This window comes from Vitis riparia, chromosome 7 (genome assembly GCF_004353265.1).
Source record: "Vitis riparia cultivar Riparia Gloire de Montpellier isolate 1030 chromosome 7, EGFV_Vit.rip_1.0, whole genome shotgun sequence".
NCBI lineage: Eukaryota > Viridiplantae > Streptophyta > Magnoliopsida > Vitales > Vitaceae > Vitis > Vitis riparia.
The window spans coordinates 9,822,506-9,848,395 of NC_048437.1; the positions used below are offsets into that span (position 1 = coordinate 9,822,506).

Here is a 25,890-nt window from a genome sequence, read left to right on the forward strand (position 1 = left end):
ACTCAATTGTGCTACAATTTACACAAGCGTACTTCAACAAGACTAAGTCCTTTGGAGATAGCAATTGGACAACAACCACTCATGTCATTGGATGTGATGACTAGGATGTAGCCAACAAGCAGCAACAATCCTGCAACATTTAAGTTTGCTAAAACTGGGCAAGGGTTAGTTGAAGAAGCTAGAGGAAGCATGGAGAAATCAAGCACAAGCATGAAGAAATATGCACTTAAGGGAAAGAGACCACATGGTAGGGGAGGTTTGTTAGCACATTGACTTAGACATTGCGGCACTAGGCCCCATAAGGTAGCATATTGCACCATGAGTGGCTATTGAGCAAGGCAACATGATGATCGAGGTTTATGAGGGATCATATCAAGGTTTAGTGGTGACTTGAAGTGCAACACATATTGTTAACATGCAAGGGCAGCACACAATATATGGGTTAGCTTGTGTGAGAAACCTGTGATAAGGCTTAACATAGCCAAAAATTCGAGTGTATAAATTTTGGGTGGCTAGTATTTTTCTTTCAAATAGGATGCTTGGAAATGAGGTTTTTGAAGTGGAGAAATTTGGAAAAAAAAAAAAAAAAAATCAATATGCCTCTTCAAGCACCTATTTTTTTTTTTTTTTGATAGAAAACGACAAAGAGATATATTGATAGAAATAAGAAGTACGAGAGAAGGATAAGGAATCCTCTCACCAAATAAAAAACAAAACAATAAAAATACAAAAACAAAAAGTTACAATGTAAAAACAAACAAACTCTCTAGGCTAGACCATCTCGTTGGAGTTACACACTACTAGTCAATCTAGTTGTAACACATTAAGGGGAATGCCTTTAAAAACCATGGAACAAAAAGCCCAAAAAGAAGCAAGGAAGTGAATGGAATCCCATAGATTCTCTGAATTCCTTGCTTTATCCTCAAATATCCTTGCATTTCTTTCTCGCCACACATCCCAAATTAAAGTAATGCATGCAGTTTGCCACAAAACTATTCCTCTCTTGGATAATCCAAAACTTTTATAATTAATGGACATCATGTCGGAGATGCTTCTCGGGGGAACCCAATCCACCTTGCCTAACTGAAATAATATGTGACAAAACCCATTATCAAGGAATAATGTAGGAAAATATGATCTGTTGATTCTCCATATTTCATACACAACTTACAAATGTCAGGACTAAGAGCTTTGTAGGGTCTTCTCAATTGTAGCAAGTCATTAGTATTTACCTTCTTGTGTGCCACTAACCAGACGAAGGACTTGACTTTAAAAGGGACTTGAGAATTCCATACAAACTTAGTAGGAAAAACTGGAGATGAATTGGAAAAGTGGGACAAGGCTAGAGAAAAAGATTTGACTATAAATAGTCCTAAAGAAAATAAAGGCCAGGATCTCGCATCTGAAACCGATGGGGATAAATGCAAACAATCAAGTGACCGCATAAGGCTTTCTAAATCTTCTATCTCAGAATCGAAAATATTACAACGAAAATTAAAGTTCCAAGAGAAATGGTGAGTAGAACCGAGAATTGAAGATATATGAATATTTTTATCCGTGACTACTCTAAATAGTCTTGGATATTGGAATCCCAAAGGTTGGTCCCCCCACCACAAGTCTTCCCAAAAGCGAATTCTTTCCCCATCTCCTACCACAAACCGAGTATACTTGGAAAAAACCTAAAAGACTTGTGCAATAGCCTTCCAAGGACAATGATGTGACCATCTGACTATAGTGTTGGCATCCCAACCATTGGAATGTGTCCCTTAAATGCTTAAAAAGACCTGATGTCATAGAGCTAAACTCTCCTTAGGATACCTCCACAACCATTTCCCTAAAAGAGCAAGATTCTTTAGAGAAATCTTCCCAAAACCCAATCCCCTTTTTACTTTTGGTTTACACACTACATCCTAACTAACAAGATGATCTTTTTTACCTTTCCCAACCCTTGACCATAGGAAATCCTTTTGCAATCTCTTAATTTTTGCAGCCACTGAAGTGAGAATTTTAAACAAGGTGAGAAAGTAGCTAGGAATGTGGGAAATACATGAATAGATAAGAGTTATCCTACTTCCAAAAGATAAGTAAGCCTTTTACCATCCATCTAATCTCCGTGAGATTTTCTTAATCACTAGATCCTAAAAGCCACAAGCATTTGGATTCCCTCCCAAATAAAGACCCAGGTAGAGTATAGGCCAATCAAAAGCCTTGTAATCAAGTATCATGGCTAACCTAGAAAGATGATTCTGATCAAGGTTGATGCCAAAATGATTACTCTTATCAAGATTGACCTTAAGCCCATAAATTTGCCTAAACACTAACAATAAACTCTTAAGAGTTTATAGATCTTCCACACAAGTGTTAGAAAAGAAAATTGTGTCATCTACGAATTGCAGATGGGTCAACCTTGTTCTATTCCTACCTACCCTGAAACCCTCCAACAAACTTCTTTCATCTACTCTCAACAACATCTTACTCAACACATCTGTGACGATAGTAAATAGAAAGGGGATAAATGGTCACCTTGTCTTACTCCTCTAGTTGCCTTGACCCACTCTTTAGCGTTTTCATTCACTAGAACTGCATAAAAGATCGTAGACAAACAACTTCTCATCCAGGTCCTCCATCTAGGACTAAACCCCTTCTTCTCCAACACATGATCCAAAAAATCCCAACTCATATTGTCGTAAGTCTTTTCAAAGTAAATTTTGAAGACTACTCCTTCCTTCCCTTATCATCTTTTCTCATCCACCATCTCATTGGCTATAAGAACCGTGTCCAAAATTTGTCTCCCTTGAACAAAAGCACCCTGAGTAGAATGGATAGTTTCATGTAGTACTTCTTTTAATCGCCTTGAAAGAACTTTGACTATTATCTTATAGAGACAAGTGATCAAGCTAATAGGTCTAAAGTCTGAGATTTTCTTTGTCTGGTTTTTTTTTGGGCAAAAGAACAATGAAGGAGGCATTGGTGCTTTGATTGATAATCCCGCTTCTGTGAAACTCTGGGAACACCCTCACTAAGTCCTCTTTTATCACATCCCAACAATCTTGAAACACTACAATAGTAAATCCATCAAGCCCCGATGCCTTATCCCTATCTAACTGAAAGATGGCTTTAGAAATCTCTTCTTCAGTAAAAAGGGAATCCATTAGAAGCACTTTCTTCTGAGATAGGGGACCAATCTAAGTTTTCTACTCTCCAAGACTCTCCAAGAGGACTCGAGTAGAGCTTTTCAAAATAAAGTAAGATCTCTTCTGTGATGCTCTCAGAATTATTTAACACTAAACCTCTTTCGTTCTCCAAAAACTTGATGAATTTCCTATTTCGTTTGCCATTAGCCACTTTGTGAAAAAACTTTGAGTTGCAATTCCCTTCTTTAACCCATTTCACCCTACCTTTTTGTCTCCAATGAATTTCTTCCCTCAAAATTAATTCCTCTAACTCATCTTTTCTTAAAGCTCTTTAAGTTGAAAGTTCAGAAGAGAGAACCATTTCTTGCTCAACGGCGTCAATGTTAATTATTTCATTCAAGGTGCTTTTTTTCCTTTCATTTAGCTCTCCAAAAGAATCCTTATTCCAACCTTTCAATTTAACCTTAACAAATTGTAACTTCCTCATAAACTTGTGACATTTCCAACCATTTCCTTGAAAACCTCTCCACCAACTACTAAAACATTCTTTGAAACTAGGATGTTGTAGCCACATATTCTCAAACCTAAAAGGTGTTAGGCTCCACTTGAACGGATTGGTATCCAAAACTATCGGTCAATAATCCGATGTCCATCTAGGAAAAACTTCTTGAAGGCTTTGAGGGAAGATATGCTCCCACTCATTTGAGTAAAGTAAACCGATTCAATCTCTTACACACAGGTGACTCTTGCATGTTTGACCAAGTAAATGGGGCGTTCCGTAAAAGGGGGTTAAGTAATTCATAATCTCTTATAAAACCATCAAATTCCCTCATGCTAGAAGTTAAACTAGAGCCTCCCAATTTTTTTGAACTTCTCCCTATAACATTAAAATCACCGGCCACACACTATAAAGAAAAATAAAGGTAAAAAATGTCTAAAAGCTCCACCCAAAATCCTTCCTAAGTAAGGGACTGTTTGGGCCATAAACTGCGGACAACCATAAGGGTCCGCATCCATCCAACACAAATTTGACTGAAACAGAAAATGAGTCTATTACCACCCCTTACTGCACAGTTTCTTAGAGTCCCAAATAATCAAAATCTCACCTGAAGCCCCACATGCCGGAAGAGCAGCCCACTCCTTATTTCTAACCATCCAAACACTACCAACAAACCTTCTGTCACACACCTCCTTTTTTTTTTCTTAAAACATCACAACATCTAGATTCTCAAGCCGCAAAAAATCTTTAACCATCCTTCGTTTTTTCCTAGATCCCAAACCCTTAGTATTCCAACTAATGATTTTCATGGATAAACCTCACTTACCCTAAAACTCCAAACTAATTCCAACAAGTCTCAAATACCTGTGGAGAATATGTTCTTCCTCCTAGAATACATCTTAATATCTAGAACACTTGAGACCTCATGAACTTTAGTCATTTTTCTGGGGGAAAGACCTTCTATTTGGAACTCGCCCAACGGGGAGAACTCAGCTTCACCTTGGCTAATTGTAACCAAGTTGGGGGCCTCATTAGACATGCTGGGCATGGTCTTAAGGGGGTTAATACCCTCAAGCATTTGGTTCAAATAAGCTAGCTAGGACTCCACAACATCTAGGTTAGGATTGCCAACAGACTCTTGACATAAAGCCCCATCGTCATTTTTTTGGAAAAATTTTCAGAAATAACTCCAGATTTCGTAGGATACTGAGACTGAATGATTGAATTAGGAAGAACAGGAACAAAAGGACTCAGAGGTGGAAGTGCCAAGCCAAAGGGAGAGGGAAAAATGATAATGATGACTAAGAATGTGAATACGAAGATGCCTTCAAGTTTTTCGCTACCATCATTCCACAAGTCCCCACAAAGTTAAGCCATTTTTCTCTGACTATTGGATTAAAAGGAAAAACCGTGACTGATGAGCCACAATGAACAAAACCCTTGAGGCCCTTATATCTTACTCCGTCTTCATCGTTAGAGGATTTGCGCAAATTCGCGTCTCCTCTTGTGGACGAAGCCCCTACCCTTGAACACTTCTTTTGGAACCCTGACGATCAACAAAAAGCGAGTGGACTCGCGCTGAATCTTTGTTCCATCTGTGTTCTTGCTTCGAAAGAATCTTCCTTTGGAGGGGCTTCACAATCTGACGATGGCTTCTCATGCGTTAGAGGCTTGCTTCGACTTCAAACCCCTTGTCAGCATCCAGAACTTGGAGGAATAAGAGTAGTCCACAACTTCTTTGAACTGAACTTCATCGTGAAGTCCCTCGGCTGGGCATTAGAGACCTCTGAGACTAACTTCCCCTTTCCCATTGCAAAGGAGCATTCTCTGCTTAAAGAGCCTTTCTCAAAAGTGGGTTACTTTTCTCCTGTTTTTTGGCCCAACTTCGAAAGCGGGCCTTTTAAATTATCACTCATTTCCTAGCCTAAGTCTGCTTCAACCAATGGTCTGGGATTAAGAGGAGATTTGACCATTCTCTCTTACATTGAATTAGGGGCCTGATGTTCTTCCTCATCAATTGAGTGGGCCTTGTCCCCTCCGGCCCAAACTTCGTCATCCTGCTTTGGCCTAGTAGGCCCTATTCTCTGTTTGTTTGAATTCAAAATGAACAACGAGGAGGGTTGGAACTAGCTATTCCCCACTTCCGATCTTCTCTTGCCATGTGTCCCCAAGGGAACTGCTTCATCCTTTTGACTATCTCTACTCTCCTTCATTCTGCCAGTTGCCTTAACAAAGGACCTTCCTTCAATCGTTGATCTAGCTTTCTCATCCTGTCTACTGCCACCTGTCCACGAATGAGACTCATAATCCTCCCGAGTTGACTCACCCATTTCTCTACCTCGCCTAACGTCTTCAACTCCGACCATTGTAGCTAAAATTGTGAACACCCATCCCCCATCTAACACCTCGATCAAAACTGGGAGAACTGACCATTCCTTCATTAAAATTTTCACTCTCGCCTTGCAAAGATCATACAATTTCAATGTTTGCCAATCGATCTCTGTCACCATCCCTCACTATTCCACAATTTTCTTCAGATGTTCCTCAAACCATAAATGAAAGTGCAATCCCCATAATTCTATCCATCATCCTCTAAACTTTCCCAAGACTTCTGAATTTTCTCTTGGCGACCACCTTCTCAACTAGACTGTATACCCTCCCTTAATCTTGAGAAACCTTAATTCCTAGAGAGAGAAAGCTTCCTTTATCGTTTCTACAAAAAATAAACATTTTCCGCCAGAGAAGGGGACAATAGTCACCACACCTTTTTACCCTAATCTTTTTGCCATAGCACGACCAACCTCAACCCAGTTATCAAAATTTATTGGGCATTCGCACTCCATAGCTCTCGCCCACCTCCCAACTAGAACAAGGTCTCCTCTCCTTGGTCCTTCTTCTCTGACTACATTTGCGAAAAACCAGTACAAAGGATCCATATGTTTGTGATTAAATCTTTCTTCCTTGTACTGCTTTCCCTTTTCATCTATATTCGAGGAGGGGACCACCAACATTGAAGACAACGTGCTTTTTATTTGCTCCCATCCCTTGCCCTTCTCGCCCTCAGGTATTACCAAGAAAGTTGACTTTCTGTTGGAGGCGAACTCTAAAAGCCTTATAAACCTACCATGGTTGTTGAAGCATACCTCCATTAAATGGACACCGGATTTTCCCCTGTATTTTCTGTTGAAACCCATGTAACTCTTCAGCTCGATGGCCTTCATCAAATGTTCAATCAACCAACCAACCTCTTCTTTCTCAAAACCTAAGGCGAAAATAGAGCCTCTACTATACTCTGCAAACGAGCACCATTTTCCACCGAACTTGCCTTCAAGCCTAACCAAGAAGGTCTTCCTCTCCACAGAGTCCTTCAACGTCCTTACCATTCTTTCTAAAATTATATATATGAAACCGACCAGATTATTACTTTAAAGAAACCTATTATTATTCAAGCACCTATCTTTTGGATTTTCTATTTTTGAAAAACACTTAGGGAATGACTTAAAATGCTTTTTAGGGAGGGAGTGTATGTGTGAATCAAAGGTGGTGATAATGATGCAAGATGTATCACACTAAGGGCACGACATGAGGGCTTCGAACCTAAGCAAGGTACAATGGTGAGCTTTAGAACCATGCACACATGAACACAATGTCATGGAGTGTGGCACAACACATAAGTGCAATGATGGGGGTAAAATTGTGGCACACAAATGAGCATGGTTACCTCGAGCTAGAAGGATTAACATGGTTGGCACACACATAGGCCAACAAAGTAATGGTTTAAGAATATGACTTAGCAACAAAGTAACATTGTAAGCATATAGGCTAAGAAATGGCTTGACATGCATGGACCACCTAAAGACACAAGCAACGACACAAAAGAGGCTGACTAGACCCTTGAGTGAAATGATACTAATGAACTCAAAACCAAACATAAACTAACACACTGAAGACTCCTTAGCATTAGGGTCAACTTAAAGGAAGAAATACACCTTGGCATTAGGGTAGCTTAAGTAAAGGTAGGGTTTGACACATGATGTGTTGAGATAGGAAATCATTTGACACAAGTCAAACCAATCTCGGGTTGTTGAGCTTGAGGACAGACAACATTGATCAAGGGACAAACATTACATGTTGACTAAAGGCTTTGCATCAGTCAAGGGATAAGTGGCAAATTGTTGAAGCATTGAGATAAGTGGCAAATTGTTGAAGCATTGAGAAAGCTGAAGACATTATTCAAATTTGAGTTTGAATTTTAGTAGGTTGTTCCTAGATAGATAGGAAGTTGTTAGATGATAATGCTTATAAATAGTGTATCCACCAATCATTCTAAGTATGAATTCACCAATCATTCTAAATGTTCTTGTAAAATCTCTAGACTGATACAAGTTGGGCAGCTTTATCGTATAATCTTGTGCTACCTTGTCTCTTTCTTATTGCTTTCTTTATTGTGATCTTGTGTGGGTAAAAATAGGCAGGCTTAGAGGACTCTAAGCGCTGCACAACACAAAAATTTTGTGAGGAAAATTCATGCTTGTGACAAAGATCCATTATACATGGTTGCAGTACAGTTGGCATAGAAGTGAGAAAATTGATCGTACGAGTTGTGAGATTCAAACAAAATGCATAGCTTGAGAAGCCAAGATTCATGAGGATGTTTGATATAATCAAATCCTGAGAGTGAGTCATCTTTGTGAGCTTATGCGTATACATACAAGGGCCATGTTTTCTGCGCATAAGTCACATTTAAGTGCCAAGCCACATAGAACAGATTCAACTGAGCATCAGGAGTTTATACAGAAACTCCACAGCCAAACACTGTCGAACTTCAGGTAAACTTTGGTGGCGCCTGGAAGCATTTAAGTCTCGGAATTCGCATGGCGTTGCATGGCACGGCGAAGCTCCCCTGAGAAATCCATCATCTGCAAAGCGCAATGAAAACAATCATAAGGAGTCTACTAATACTTGTGCTTGTGTTGGGGTGTGGGTGTGGGTGTGCGTGAGAGATATTCCGGGTGAGTTTGGATTTTCACCTGATGAGGAAGTCTGAAGTGTCCCCATGCAGACGCACCACTTCCTGAGTACATCACAGGTCTTTCTGAAACATAGTACAAATAAATATATATACATATAAATTAGCTGAAAATTTTGAAGGATCTAGCCCGCCTTTTTTATTTTTCTAATCCAGTGTGCTTTTCGATATTTTTACATTTAAATTTTTTTGTAGTTTTCATATCCAATAAATTTTATTCCATAAATAAATCATATAAATTTATCCTGTCAATTTATTCTTATCGTAACACTATCTCTAATTGTATTTAGGTTAAAAAACTGAAAAATCATTAAAAAAAAAAAAAAAGAAAAAAAAAAAGATAAGGATAAGTTATATAGAATAAGGATAAATTTTAATTCAAATAAAACAAATTTATGACATAAATCTTATGGGATAACTACTCAATTGTAGTTGTTTTACACTGATAACTACAATACAATATGGGTTTCCGGTTTAAACCTATACATCAATCCGCCAACTGAAAATGCGGTTTTCAACATGATAAAATAAAAAAAAAAGTAAATATATGAAATTTCCAGCATGGCAATCCTATAATTCTTTTCAATTTCACATCAAAAGTTGATTTTGTATGAAGTTAGGAAAGACGTCCTCAAATTTCAGTAAAGCAGAATTAAAAAGGCATGCAGGCAACAGTTTAAGAAGAAGAGCCAAGCAAGCAACATGGACTGCAACCACCCAACACAACTCGTGTTGTCCACCAAAAAGAACTACCAGAGAGTAGCTAAAGCTAATCTAGACTGATTAATAACTTCTTTTATTGGCTGCTTAGAAAGACTAATGACATGCATCGAAACCACCAACTCACCTAGGGCCAAAACCACAAACTTCACAAATACAACGATAATTATAACCATGTTGCCCTGATGTCAAACTGATACAGGAATACTTTCCTAGAATTCTTGAAATTAAACAATATACAAATGTGGTGGAAATAAGGTATGTGAGAAAGTGGACAGAAAAAAAACAAACTGATTAAAGATGGAAATAAGAGAAGCAACGATTAAGAGGAAGAAAGTGGAAAATTCCAAGCTAAGTTAGCTACTAGGTTACTTGGAACATAAGCAACTGGGCAACACCCTAAAGGTTTTGCAAATAGTCCATTATGGGCTCAACACATGAACTGACCAGAGACACCACATGAACAAAATATGTGACATGAAGTTTAACACATAACATGGGAATTGGTTTCCCTCGCATTCATGAGTTCAGTACCCGAACATTGAGGCTTTAGCAGTAATCTAGTGCAAGTAGTTGAGACTCCAGGGCTCACTAAGGTGTGCATAGCTATCACCCTTAACAAGGGCTCGCTGAGGTATGCATAGCTATCAACCTCAACAAAAACCATGCTATACAAGACATGACTTGCCAATACAACAACTGAACAAACCTACAGCCCCAAGGTCCTAGGTTCACAGGGATGGGGTATGAATGCACTGAGAGAACCCATTGGCCTTGGCCTTGGCCATGGCCCTGTCACCCAGTCAGCTTCCATCGGTTCAAAGGGAATAGGCAAAATAGGCAATGCCACCCCCTAAGTTTGATTTTTGCCATCATATCTCATGGGTTTTAGCAAGCCAGCCTCACCATGCTGGGAACCTTAAAGGAGGCTCTGAGAAGTGAACACCACTATCCAGGACCTCTTGAAGTCAAAACTTTAGACCAAGAAATGCTATGAGGTTTATTTGAATTTTGATGCTGAACTTACGTAATGAAAATGCTACCTGATTGTGGCTTAGGAATGCCTCCACCTTCACCTCAGATGCCACCTCCTTCATTACAACTCAAAAGAGCGTGGGATGGAGAAATAAGAAACCAATGGTAACATCATAAGCCGGCTGAGGATCCTTCCCCCCATTGTATGGTGCAATGTTCCAGGGAATTTGCAACCTTTTTCTTTCTTTGTTCAATTCTTTCCCCTTTTTGGTCATCCCTTCACCAGTTCCATGTCCCGCTCTTCACCCTCCACACATTTCATCTAGTCCCAAGCTCAAAACCTACTTAACCCTTACCTTATTTGATAAAAATAGCCTAGTTCTTTGCCTTAAAGGTCCCTCCTACATCAAAGCACACCTCATTACCATCACTAGTTCCAATCACCTCAACCCTGGTTATGATGCAATTATTTGCTGTCTCATGCTTATCCTCAGAAATCTCCACAAGTACACCGACAGGAACAACAACAGAGTGATGAAAATACAAAGCACTGTATGACATTTTTGGACACAGGGTGTAAGGATGGTAGCACTTGGGATAAGAGCAATAGCAGAGGTAAAGGTAATGAGAATTTTCTACACTTTCCTAATGAGAATAGGAAAGAGCTAATATCACCCATACTTTCATGAACAAGAGTATAAATTTGATGGTTGTATTCCATGGAAGGAGTTTAAGAGGGTGCATGGTAAGAGACACATCTATCACATTGAGAAATTGGGAAAGCAACCATATATAATAGTAAAGGGCATTTCAATGGTCTTCTAATTGCAAAAAGAGGTTGGATTGGGGGAAGCATGGGAAACTCTGAGCTGATTATGTATAACTATGGGCAGGGTTTAATGAGTAGCCTGAAATATACTATGGTTGCAAGCAAATGAAAGATGTTGCATACAAACTACCAAATCCTAAACCAGTTAACACAGTCATGTATTACTCACCAGGTAAATCTAGAGATTGGTTATTACAGCCATGCATAGCAGCTGCCCAACCTGCAGTAGAGAATATACAAGGATAGTGAGAAACCAGACACTAAATTGCAAGATAGGATCTTTTCAAAATCGAAACGAATCACCAAATGCATCAGTTAAGAATTCCCTCCCAAGAGGAGTAACAATTATGCAAAAGTTCCATACAGACTACAGTTCTTGTACAATTATATGTCTCTCAGTCAAAGATGTTACAAAAGCATACATAGTAAGAATTAAGTTTCTTTTATATAAAACAGGAAAATACATTAAATTAAATTGTCAAAGTTGTCTACATGGATGGGATTAATACAAAGGAATCAACACCTTGACTAGAAGCAAAAGGTTATGGAACAAAAACTTAGACTGTTAGACCACTCCCAGAAGCGAGCCAAGAAAACAGCCCTTTAGTCCACCAAAATAAAACTAAGAGGACGCTAAAAACTCCTTGCCCGGTAATACCCAAAGAGAGGTGAACAAGAAGTATTGATCCCTCAGTTCCTGGATCCGCAACTAAACCCTTAAAAGTGATAACCAACATTGATTTTTTAAAATCAGAAACAAACACTTCACTGCATTAAAATAATAGGTAGAAAGAAGGAAGAGACATCCTTATGACAAGTACAAACACCTCTATCCTAAGTCTAATAAAAATGAAAATGTAGAGTGTATACTAGTCCAGAATAGGGCAATGCTCATTCTAATTCATGGAGGTAAAAACTCTTGTTGCTTCACACTTTCCTAACACATCCACCACATGACTTCCTCAGCAAGGAACCTGATAAAAGGAACATCCAAGCTCTCAAGAAATATCAATAATCTCACTCCACCCCTCAAACTTCCATGATCCTCTTTCTTTCTTAGTTGCACATGATATTATAATAGCAGAATTTCCTTCTACTAGAAGATTGAAGAGGCTCAAAGCTTTTGCTTGCCACAAATCCTCCAAAAAGGCTAGGATCTTTGCTTCAAGGGCTAAACTTTAACCTGCAAATTTAGAAAATGCTCTAACCAATGTACCAAAGTGGTTCTTGAGTAATTTTCCAATCCCTAATTACCCTATGTTGCCAGGCATCCATAAAACTTTAGATTAATAAAACCCATTGGGGGCAGTAACCATTCAAGAAGTCTCTTTAATTAATCTTGTGGTTCTGCACGATAAGATGGAGTTTGTTCTTTTCTTTGAAAACTGAATAGGTCTGATATGCCTGAAATTGCAAAAATGGTAATCAACCTTCAAAATTCAGATAAAATTAAATACTTTGACTTTCCATATTCAGATGAAATACCTGAAAATAAGACTTTTGACTTTAAAAACAAACAGTACAAAAACATTTGAAATTTATTAGCACTTCAAATAAGAAAATAAGCAGTGCCTAATTTCCAATCAAGCAAAATGAGGCTCAAAAGTGCTTGCAAAAGCTTCACCATAGGAAATGGAAAGAGAAGAAGTAAAACAAGCCCCAATTACTTCTATAGACTTCCACCTATCCTCAAAATCCTTGCATTCCTCCCCCACCAAATAGCTCAAAAGTGAGACTACCAATGCACCAAAGAGTACTACCTTGAAGAAGTCCCTTTAAACCCTTAAAGGATATGATCAACAATGCCAAAGACTACGAGAGTGTAAAAATACATGATCAACAAATTCCCCACTCTCACTACACATGACACTATTCTCAACTACAAGCTTCATAAGGCCTTCTTACTTGGATCAAATCACTGTCATTAACCATCTTATTTGTCAAAATCCATGCAAAGCCATTATTATTCGTGAGGCTTTGTATGGAAGGAATCCAAGTTGCTGAAGAAAAAACTAACTGACAACAACATTGAGGATCAGACCAAACACTCATATCAGGAAAAATAGGTGACAGATACACATGAAACTAAAATAGATACAAGTCCTTAAGAACCATTAACCTAAGTGTGACACTTTGACTTTAGGAAGAAGAGGAAGAAGGGGAAGAAGAAGAAACCGAGCCATCCCAAGTCAAATGTCTCTCTTCAAGGGAAATGGACAAGACTACATTGCCAAGAGATAAAATGGGAGACAGAAACATAGAGGCTTTTGTGAAATTAAAATATTGGACAGAATTTTTAGAGAAAGAAAACAACAAAGAAATGGGAAAGTCCCTACTCTAAAGAGGGAAAACAATGCCAAGGTAATTAGAATATAGACAAATATTACCTGACCAAGGATATTCTTAAAATCTAAGTTTTGATCCATTACCAAGAATGAACACAATATGAGGAAGATTGACTCAAGCCCATGGGAATTAACTTGTCATGGGCTTCAATGCAGTTCCCTAATCCCAAGGTTACCATCCCAAACATTGGTTTGCAACCTTTAATAAGCATTAAGTACAATAATGAGTTAATGACCCTCAACTCAAAGCATCCTTGTCCAGACAAATAGGGGGTTGGGGTACAGTGTACCTTGTCTTGACATTGACTTTTGGTCTTCTTTTGTTTTTTTAATCTTTTTTCTTTTCTTTTGACAAGGCATAAAATATCATGTTAAGTTTAAGATAGAACCACTTATTAGTCACAGTAACCAGACATGCATAAGATATATCCAGAACTAGGCAGTTGGAAAAAATTAAAATAGACGAAGATAAGAAACACATATATTACTTATCAACATGAACCAAAAAAATAATAAAAGAACGTATGCCTAAATTAATGACGGTTAAGGTGATTGATTACAACCGTCTTAGGAAAGATGGAGTGAGAAGTAGGAAAAAAAGTCTGAAGAGAACTGTCCCATAAGATTCTCATTTCATAGCAAACATCATCACAAGTTGAAAACTATTAGCAAGCACCACTAACCACCTTCACTATTGCTCTGGAATGTCAAACTTTTAAAGTAGATAGGATGGACAGTCCTATTTTAGAAAAAATTTCATGTACAACAACTGACACATGCATAGTCACTGCTATGGGCACTACACCCGTTTCAGAGTTCATGTTGTTTTTAGCAAATTCAAGTCAGAGGTAATCATATATATGCTGCCAACTAAACACGCAATTCTATAGACCAACAACACAACAATATTCCATATTAATTCTACATAAACATAAAATAATCTCTGAAAGACGTACGATCATTCAAAAGCTGCGAAGCTTCACTGCTACAACAACCATCTAAGGCTATTAATCCAGGACGAGCATTCTCATTCAGAATATTGCTGCTGCCTGAATCCCCTTGATCTATGTTGGGCACGTTTCTGGGAGCAACAACTTGATTCTTGTCTCCATCATTTGCAAAAGAGTTGTTTATTCGATCAAAACGATCTGCAAAATTCAATCCACCGAATTCAGAAAAATTTATTTCACATTTGATGATTCACAACAAATGCAGCATTAAATGTCCTCACTTAACCATCCACCCTCTACTTGAGAAGAGACAAACAAATATGTACAAATTATTCTGTAATGGACGACAGCTAACAGTTAGGTGTACGGATTTAACATTTTGTCCACTTCTGATGGATAAATCATAAATCAGGTCTAATTTTGCTAGGATACTCATTTTCAAGGCATGGACAGATGGCATGATATATGGAATCACCACCAAACAGACATGGATGTATAAAGATCACAGAAAATGGAAAGAATCAAATTTGGCTGAATAGTTTAGCACTTATCACACCAAAGGGAAGAAATGGTAAAAGTGGAGAAAAAGGAGACACGTCATCAAGAACAAATATAATAATTAGATATGAGCAGACAAATTTAAACTCAAATCTAGTGATTCTAGTATTAGGGTTTCTTAACCAAACTTTACAACCAGGATTAAATACCATACCATAACCTATTTTCACAGGTATCTAAATCAGCTGATTCAAAATAGAAATTGACCTCCATTTTTCTATGGCTGCCTTTTTAACAAACTTTTTTTTGCCTATGCATAGTTTCTTCATCCATGAAACAGGTCTGTTTATGCAGAAGCTTTTGAAGTAAGAGTATAGAAAGCTGGATATGGGTGGATTTCATTGTGTGGCCCCTCACAGGCGGAACTGCTTGGACGTATTGCAAAATTTTATTTTATTTTTAGTGCAGATATCAAACAATCTGGAAAAGCAAGATTATCAAATCTCTGGCCAGATCTCAATCATTTGACATTGTTTGCTTACAAGAAACTAAGAGTAATCAGATGTCAACCCAGTTGATAAGGAGTTCAAAGATTTTTAGGGTGGGGAACTGTGGAAGGAAGAGAATGGCAAGGGGTGCATTAGTTGTGTTTTGGAATAATAGGGCTTTGGATTTAATTGAGACAGAGGTGGGAATCTTCTCTATTTCTTGTCAGTTTAAATGCTGTGATGATAATTTTGTCTGGATGCTCACTGGTGTGTATGGTCCAGTTGATGGGAGCGAAAGGGAAACTTTGTGGGCAGAATTGGGGGACATAAGACTGCTTTGGGATGATCCTTGTTTTGTGGGTGGGATTTTAATGTGGTAAGATTCCCAGGGAAAAGGAGGAACTGTAGTAAATTTTCAACATCAATGAGGTGCTTCTCAGAGATTATTGAGGATTTGACATTGAGAAACCTCAGTTTCAGAAGATTGGGAAGACCACTTCAATGATTTGCTTCAAAGTGTTTTGTCAAAGCCTGTTTCAGACTATACACCCATATTGTCGGATGGAGGTGGTTTGAGGAGAGAAAAAACCCTTTTAGGTTAAAAAATGTGTGGTAGAAAGTGGAAGATTTTTCAGAGCTGATAAAAACATGGAGGATGGGTTACAAGGCTAGAGGATACTTCAGTCACATTTTGGCCTATAAATCGAAAACCTTGAAAAAGGAACTTAAGATTTGGAGCAAAGAAGTATTTCGGAACGTTGCTATTAGAAGAGTAAGCGCCCTCAATCAAATCAGTTATTGGGATGTGAAGAAGAGGGAAAGGATCCTTTTTGCTGATGAGGTTGAGGCTAGATAAGAGGCTTTGGATGATTACAATAAGTGGGCTATGTTGAAAGAAACCAATTAGAGACAAAAATCCAGAGTACTATGGCTGAAAGACAGGGATAAGAATACTAGCTTTTTTCATAAGATGGCTAATGCGTGAATGAGAAAGAACCATATGGCCAAATTTAGGGTGAACAATGTTCGTAACCAAATAGTCAAATATGAAGGAAGGGATGTCTAATGCCTATCAGGGGATTGGCATCCTAGAATCAAGGGATTATCTTTTATGTCCTTGAGAAGCGATGATTCACGGACACTAGAGGATCCATAATTTGAAGAGGAGGTTTTATTGGCTTTATCCATCTTGTGTGAGGATAAACCCCATGGGCTAGATGGCTTTTCTTTGGCTTTTGGCAACAATGTTGGAATTTTGTGAAAAGACCTTAGATGCAGTTCTTACTACAAGTGAGCCCATAGACTAAAGATTGAAGAGTTTGACAAGAGGCGTTTTTTGTAAGTTTGGCATTGAAAAGACCTCTAACCAATGACCATGTTAATTGGAATATTCTAATTGCTATAATGGAAAGAATGAGCATTGTCCAAAAGTGGATAGGATGGATAAAATAGTGCAGCTCCTCAACCAATTTTCATTCCTTGTTAATGGGATTGATTGCAGTTCTATGTTGTACCAAAATCCTATAGCCTAGTTATGTGGCAATCTTGGTCAAGAAAAAACAAAGAAAGGATTACCATAACTATTGTAGTATTCTAGGTATTGTTCTCAATGACTGGCTATGAAAGTTATAAATGTTAGGTAAAACAATTGCTTTTATCTAAATCCTAAAGCGAAAATATTAATCAAATTGATGTTAATAAATTATGATTACTTAAATAAAAACTAATTAACTAACAAAATTAGCTAAAGATTTCTACTTCAATTGATTTAATGTGGGGCTCCACAATCCAACTTAGGGAGTATAAATCAAAGTAAACAAGGGTTTCTCAATTGTAGTGATCTTAGGGTTTTTAGGATCTTTGGTGGATTGAGATCAACCTAAGTTCTATAATGAAGAGTTGCATCCAAAACTTAATGTTCCTTTTAATAATGGCATATAGGGTACCACCTTATAAATAAGGCATTGCTTTGTTTTGCCTTTATATTGTGGGATTCTTTTTCTTAAAGCTAAAAAAAAAACACTTAAAACACACACAAGAGACAAGACCAAGGATTGAACCTAGGTCCTTACATAGGAAAAGTACGGCCTTAGCCATCAGTGGAGCAAATATGCTTTGATGTTATAAACGAACATGGAATTATATATTATAAATATCTTTTATATATTATAAATTGCAAATTAATTAAAATTAAATTATTGTAAATAAGTTAATTTTAATTATCTTATTATATCTTTTGTATAGTAATTAAATACAAGATAAATACAATTATCAACATTTTTAAATAAAAAATACTTATATAAATCATCATTTCTTTTATATACTTCAATATATCCAAACTAAATACATTATCATTTTAGGATAATGCGTTTTCAAATTTGAAATATTATTGCCTAATGTTATAAATTTTATTATACATATATCAATTTCTTCCTTGAACAGCTTCAACATATGTATTATTGTTTTTTCTATCATTTTGTTTTTTTTTTTGGAGTAAAAGAAGGATATATAAGGAAATATCGATGAAAATTTTGTAAAAAAATGTCGATGAAATGAAAATTGATCAAAACTTAGAAATGTTAAAGAAGGCTCCAAAAAAATGATTTTAAAAAACAATAATATATATGTTTCCTTATAGATATTTCCTTATATATCCATTCTCATGTCTTTGATGCGTATGCCAAGAGTTGTGAGATTGAGATTAGAGCAAATCTAAAGGGACTTTCGTTGGGGTGGGGAAGCTTTGGAGAAAAAGTCTCATCTTGTAAAGTACGCAATTGTTTATTCGGATAAAAAGGGTGGTTTGGGCTACTCTCAATAGGGCCCTTTTGTGCAAGTGTAGTTGGCATTTTGTGGTTGAAAGAGACTCTTTGTGGAGGCTTGTCATTAGTAGGAAGTTTGGGGTGAAAGAAGGAGGTTGGTGTAACTGTGAAGGGAGGGCTATGGGGTGGGGTTATGGAAGGAAATTAGGAAGGAAGGGTCCTGAATGTTTAAAAATATTGTATTTTCTATGGGAGATGGTAGAAGAGTGAGATTTTGGAAGGACAAATGTTACGGGAACAATCCCTTAGCGATTCTTTTCCTTCTTTGTATGATTTAGTGGTTTCAAAAGATGCGTGGGTAGCGGACTGTTGGGATTTTTTGGAGGAAGAGGGGGGTTGAAATCCCCGGTTCTCTAGATCTTTCAATGATTGGGAGGTGGAGGAAGTGGAGAGGTTCCTTTTGACTTTACAAGGAAAGAGGCTAGTCATTGACTTGGAGGATAGGGTGCTTTGGAAAGAGACTCAGGATAGGATTTTTTCTGTCAAATCCCTTCATAATGCTCTTGAACCTAAAAGTGCAGTCACGTTTCTATGGAACATTATTTGGAGCCCTTGTGTTCCCACTAAGGTGGGTGTCTTTGCTTGGGAAGCATCGTAGGGAAAGGTTCTAACCTTGGATCAACTCAAAAGGAGGGGGTGGCCCATAGCTAACAGATGTTTCCTTTGTTGTGCTGAAAAAGGAGTCGATTAATCACATTCTTTTTTTTTTTTTATAAGTAAGCGAATATATTAAAGAAGGCTTAGAAGCCGCAAAGCATACAGGGAGTATACGAGGCTACTAAGACCCCTCAAACAAAAAACAAAACAACCCAACCCCTAATTGGAGGCTAACCACTCCAAGAAACCTATTAGGGAATTTGACTCCATATCAATGTACACTTTAGCCCAACCCCAAATATTGTACACAAACGAAGTTTTTAACTTCTGAAATGCCAACACTCCCCCCTTAAAAGCTAACCTATTCCTCTCCTTCCATATTGTCCAAAAAATGTATAGCGGGATGGATTTCCACACTTTTTTCCTTTTTCTCCCCACAAAAGAGTCTTTCCAACTACTAAGAACCTCCTTTACAGATTTTGGAAAGACCCACTGTACACCACACAACGCAAGAATGATATCCCACAACCCTTTTGCCACTGTACAATGTATTAAGATATGATTGATCGTTTCCTTTTCACACCCACACAAGAAACACCGGTTAGGGAATTGCCACCCTTTTCTCTGCAGCCTATCCAAAGTGAGAACCTTCCCCCAAGTAGCTTCCCAAGCAAAAAAAGCAATTTTGGTTGGAACTTTGTCCACCCAAACATTGCTATGAGGGAAATCCGCTCCTTCAGTATTTGCCAACACACTATACGCTTTCTTGACTTTAAACAGCCCGTCCTCTCCTTCCTTCCAAAACACCGAGTCTTCCTCCAAAGTTACTCTATAATCCCTCAACACAACTAATAAATTACCCAGCAAACCCAACTCCCAATCATTAAAGTCCCTTAACAGCCTTAAATTCCACCCTCCTTGACCCAAATTCTGATCCCAATATTCCTCCACTGTGACATTCCTTTGGGCAGCCATGAAAAAGAGGTCCGGGAAGCCTTGGGACAGCACATTGTTTCCGCACCAAGGATCTGTCCAAAACCTTATTTTATTGCCTTTTCCCACCTTGAACTCCATATTTTCCCAACACCAAGCGGACTCCTTCAAGATCTCCTTCCAAACTCCAACTCCAAACACCCCATTTGCCTTCCTTGTCCTCCACCCAAACTCTTCTTGCCCATACTTAGCCTCAAGCACTTTTTTCCAAAGCTCCTCCTTAGCACGCGCAAATCTCCAAATCCATTTGCCTAGAAGAGCTTTGTTCAAACAAACAACCTTCCTTAACCCCAACCCTCCCTTTTCTTTATCCGCGCACACCACCTCCCATTTGACTAGATGAGCCTTGTTCCCACCGTTGGCTCCTCCCCACAAAAAGTCTCTTTGAAGCTTTTCAAGCCTTCTTGCCACTGATTTAGGCATACGGAATAACGACATTTGATACAAGGGAATGCTGGTCAGCGTACTCTTTATAAGAGTAATTCTCCCTCCTTTGGACAAATATTGGCATTTCCAAAGGGCAAGCCTCCTCCTCACTTTCTCCTCCACCCCATCCCAAACGGAAGAGGCCCTATTAGACACCCCAAGGGGCAGCCCCAAATAAACAGTAGGCAGCTGTCCCACCCTACACCCAATTTCAGCAGCCAATTCAAGCACCCCTTCCACCTCCCCTACCGGAATGACCATACTTTTGTCCAGATTAATCTTTAATCCTGAGGTTGCTTCAAACCAAAAGAGGATTCAGCTCAAATACAACAAAGACTCTTTCTTTGCCTCGCAAAATACAATTGTATCATCCGCAAACAGTAGATGAGAAATATTGACGGCATGCCCTCTTCCTCTCCATATCCTACAGCCATAGATGAACCCCCTTTCAACGGCCCTCGTGATTAACGCACTTAAAACTTCCATTCCCATGACAAATAAGTAGGGGGAAAGGGGGTCCCCTTGCCTTAGCCCTTTTGAACTTGAGAAGAACCCAGCTGGAACCCCATTCACCAGCACTGAGAACTTGGCAGTGGAGATACAGCTCCACATCCATCCTATCCATTTTGGCCCAAAGCCCATCTTTTGCATGACCTTTAGTAAAAATTGTCAATTGATACTATCATACGCCTTCTCAATGTCCAATTTGCAGATTAGACCTTTCTCTCCCCTTTTTTTCCAAGAGTCTATTACCTCATTTGCGATTAGGGAACCGTCAAGAATCTGTCTCCCTTTGATGAAGGCATTCTGATCAGGAGAAATCACCTTTCCTATGACTTTTTTAAGCCTGTTGGCCAGCACCTTAGCCAATAATTTATACAATCCCCCAAGCAAACTGATTGGCCTGTAGTCACCCAAGTCCTCCACCCCCCATTTCTTCGGTAACAAGACCAAAAAGGTATGATTTAGGCTCTTAATGAAGGAGTTCTGTTCATGGAACTCCTTGAACATATCCAAGACGTCCTCCTTGACAATCTCCCAACATCTTTGCCAAAAGGCCACTATGAATCTGTCCGGACCCGGGGCTTTGTCCCCATTCATCCCCATTAATGCTGCATAGATCTCAACCTCAGAAAATGGAAGCTCAAGGGCTTCCGCTTCTGAAAGGCTGATCTGCTTCAGCAAAAGACCCCCTATATCTGCCTTCCAACCCGAGTTTTCCGATAGGAGCTACTGGTATGCATTTGCAATTCCTTCCCTCACTTCTTGTTCCTCTGTAATCCTCACCCCATTTATCTTAATTTTATCCAAGGCATTGACTCTCCTACGGGCATTGGCCATGCGGTGGAAAAACCCCGTGTTCCTATCCCCTTCCCTTAGCCATAATTCCCTTGATAGCTGTCTCCAATGCACTTCTTCCATCAACACCCACTTTGCATAATTCTCCTTAGCTTCCTTTTTGTGACCTAACTCCTCCTCTGTTAAATTTCTCTCTTCTTCCACTAAATCCCAACACTCCACTTGCTGAAGAGCTTCATCTTTGTTTTTCTCCAGTCTTCCAAAAACCTCCTCGTTCCAAATTTTTAAGTTTTGTTTCAATCCCTTCAGCTTAGCCGCTAACCTGTAGCTCGGCCTGCCTCTAACCACTAGGGTCTTGTGGGAGCTTGTTTTTGCGTTGTTTGGTGTGATGTGGGTCCTTCCCCTTTTAGCTAGAGATACCCTTTTAGGTTGGCATGGATCCTTAGTGCGCAAGAAGCGTAAAAAGGCTTGGATGGCAACTCCTCTTTGTTTATTTTGGTCGGTTTGGAAGAAAAGAAATATGATAGCTTTTGAAAATGAGGATCTCTCAATTCAAAGGATGAAATATTCTTTTATATGTAAACGTTGATCTTGGTCTAAGTCATGTATAGAGGTAGGACCTTTACCTTTAATCAACTTTTTTTATTGGTTGGGTTCTAGATGAGGGTTGGTGAGTTTTTTGCATCCCCTTTTCTTTTTGTTCTTGCCTTTAGGCACCTCTGGTATACTCCCTGTATGCTTTGGGTTGCCCTTTAGGCACCCTTATCTCTTAATATATTTTTTCTGTGTGTTTATCTATCAAAAGAAATATATATATATATAACCATAAAATCCAACTACCGATAAATCCATGAAAATCGATATTTCCATCCTTGGTTTTGTAAGTTGTCCTATATGCCTAAAGTGTATCACCAGACCAATCTTTTCTTGTCACGTTGACCATTTTCATGAGGATCCACTTTATTTCACTATTTGCTAGTTTAGTTTGCCCGTTAGTCAAAGGATGGTAAGGGGATAGACACTTTGTGTCTCACCCCATATTTTTGCAAAAGATCGGTGATGGCAAGTGGTAGGCACTTTAGGTCTTACTTGGAAAGAAAATGATTTTAACATTGGAGCAATGAATTGTTTTTTGCATATTTCCATGTGGTGCTTTACTATTGTATAGGTTTACTTAGTATTTTAGAGACTTCAATCATTGTCAATCACATTGATTTATCATTAGCCACCTTTTCAAGATCAGTTGGCATTACCAGTATTTTACTATCATGCTTTGCATTTCAATGATAATAGCCCCCTAAAAGTTGTCCAATTTTCTTAATACTTTTCAAATTCCAATCATCCCATAGAGTGGTAATCTTGATTATTATAATTTGGACCTCTTTTCTGTCACTAATATCGGTAGTCTCTCAAATGTGCCCCAATTAAATCATAACCTTCATAATCAATTACCTAAAGTTATATCCATCACCTCATGTAGCATGGACGCAAACAATAATATGAATAAGATTAGATATACAAAAACAATACAAAGAGTTCTAAAATAAGTAAAAATAGACTTCTAAATAATATTCAATTACATATTCATACATGGTTAGTAACTATATCATCCTTCTCTTTTATCATATTATCCTTTGCAATTATATCTTTTTTCCAAATTAAAACGAGGTAAACATGTAGCAACGTTGTCTATTAAACCCATTTCAAATGGATGTGTGGCCATATCTCCAATTGCAAATGAATTTATTTTAAAATTGGTAACAAGTCCAAGACAAGCCATAGCTTGTTGAGGAGCATTGTCGTGTGGCATCAATATGGCTTCTGGTTAGAAGAGCATATGCTACTTAGTCATTAGAATCATCACTCACCATTATTATCCAAATTTAAGACTCTTAACTAAATTTCACCAAATGTTATCGGCTTGCCATTAGGCGTTTCCTCCAAGGCAAGAGCAATGTGAAACTCATTATGGAACACTTCAAGGACCTACCAAAAAAAAAGTATGGAACACTTCAAGGAAAGATTAGTCTAGTCATATGGAAAGTCATCCTTCCTCCAAGGAAGATGGTGGTTTTGGTGTTACTAACTTGGATTCCCTTAATAGGGCTTCATTAAGGAACTTAGTGGTGATTTTGAGATTCACTAGCAAAGGATGATATAATTTTTGGAAGTCAGCATAGATTTTATTAGGGAATGAGTAGATGGCTAATTTTCAACTAGAGACCCAAAATAGGGAAACGTTTCTTAAGGATAGCTAAAAGGACATGTTCAAAATTGCATTTAACAAAAAAGAAATGTAGCGAACCATTGGAAAATGAGGAAAGTAGAAGATGTTGGAAGTTGAGTTCATTAAAAAATTTTAGTTTCTTCATTTGAATGTTGATGTGGGAGAAGATCTTAGCTATTGACCATATACCATGTATACTTCACCGCACCTATTTGCTAAGCATTTTTAACATATTGGTTGTTTGCCTATTAAACAAGAAGATCTCAGCTATTAACTAGCTAATGAGAAAGAGGATTCTAGTGAATTGTCGTTGACTTGCTTGAGTTTGAGAGTAAGATGGTGCCGACCTTCAATGCTAGGCATGTTTGGGTTTACCGTTTACTTGACTTTTGCCTAGGTCTTCAAAGGAGCTTTTGCTAGCTAGCACAAGAAGAACCTAAAGTAAACGAGGAGAGTTGTGTGGATAATGACCCCTCTATGTTTCTCCTAGTGCTTCAAGAAGGAGATAACTTCCAAAATCTTTGAAGGTTTGGAGATAATGAAGCTGAAAATGAACGATATGTTTTAAAAAATTAAGTTTCCATGGTTGACACCTCCTTATGGAGAGGGAAGATTATCTTCTATATATTTCATTTATAGTTCGGGGGGAAGTTTTAATCTCTCATGGATTTCAATAATATTGTTTTTGTGTTTCCCTTTTACTTTGCTTGTTGCTTGTATACCTTAAGATTATACCCCTCTAGGCATTCTTTTCTGAATTTTGTTGTTGAGATAACCTAAGATTATTCTTAATATTAACCCACAAAAGAAATGAACAAACTGACTAATGCTTACCATAAAATTGAATCTATCTTCTTTGAGATCTATTTTCATTTTCTAATAATTGAAGATTGAAGACAATTTTTTAATATCATAAGTTGTATTGATCAATAAATTCAAGAATATCTTTCAATTTATGTTGTACTAAATCAAGGATAGGCATGTGTTTGTGTGTCCATGATAAGACCACTAAACACAAGACAAGATTGATGAATAATGTCTAGGAGGCATTAACAAGAACGTTACCAATAAAAATATAGTCAGGACAAAGCGAGGGAGAATACCTGAAGCATTTCCTTATCAATAAAGCTAAGTTTTTTAGAGTTTGAAATGTATTAATATATTGAAAGGCCCTTTCTTTTTCTTGTGAAAATCTATTCAATATAATATTATAAACCAAAAATAAAATAAAATAAAAACAATAAAAAATTAAGAGAAAACGTTCTTAGCCAGCTTAAGCAAGATTCTAAGATTGATGGGTGACAAGACGAGAAACAACAAAATTGGAAATCAAAGCGCGCATAAAAAGATTGAAATCGCGTAATTTAAACATAAGTGGTCATCAAGAACACATACACACTGAGGAATTACCAGAGAAAAAACGAAAAATCATAACGCAGAAACCATAAAGAGAGTAAAGGTGTTGAATCAAATAATAACGAAGGAACCAATGCGGGAAATGGAATTTGAGAATAAAGATGCAAAAATTCACACAACCCTAAACTGTCTTTCTTTCCACCTCCGAATCATGCGAATGAAAATCACAGATTCACAGATAAACATAAACATACCTCCAGATTTGCGCCTGTTGAGAGAACGGTTCCTGAGAAAACAAAGGACGAATGAATGAAGAGAAAATGAAAGAAGAGGAATGGATCAGGTTAGAAAAGAAAAAGGAACCTCTGATTGGGAGGAGCATAGCGCTGCTGTTTGACGGAAGAAGGTGGATCCGTACCGCTAGGGTTTTCCAGCATCGCGCTTCTCGCCACTCCGCCACACACACAGAGGAGGCCGTGTGTGAAGGGAGAAGAAGAAGAAGGGAAGGAAATAATTGACCGGAAGGCAATTTCTGAATTTCCTATTGGTTAAGTTGACCATGGGTCCACCTCTCTTGCTGCCACGCGCCTACTCGCCCATGCAATTACGCCCTGTTTGGTAAACATGGTTTGGAGTAAACACACTCAACCTCCGAATTATACCCTTGTCTAAATTTTTTTGCCGCTAAAGTAACTTTATGCTC

The 25,890-nt window shown here is 38.1% G+C and overlaps 1 protein-coding gene across 1 annotated transcript; it reads right to left on the reverse strand.

Annotated features, from left to right (window-relative positions):
• Positions 1-8,143: 8,143 nt before the first annotated feature.
• Positions 8,144-25,698, reverse strand: LOC117918791. The gene is made up of 6 exons (XM_034835684.1): positions 25,551-25,698; positions 25,442-25,473; positions 14,488-14,679; positions 11,356-11,406; positions 8,664-8,728; positions 8,144-8,552 (listed from the first exon to the last, which is right to left on the reverse strand). Exons 1-6 carry the CDS (start codon positions 25,622-25,624, stop codon positions 8,490-8,492), a joined length of 477 nt encoding a protein of 158 aa, XP_034691575.1. The 5' UTR covers positions 25,625-25,698; the 3' UTR covers positions 8,144-8,489.
• Between the last annotated feature and the right edge of the window lie 192 nt (positions 25,699-25,890).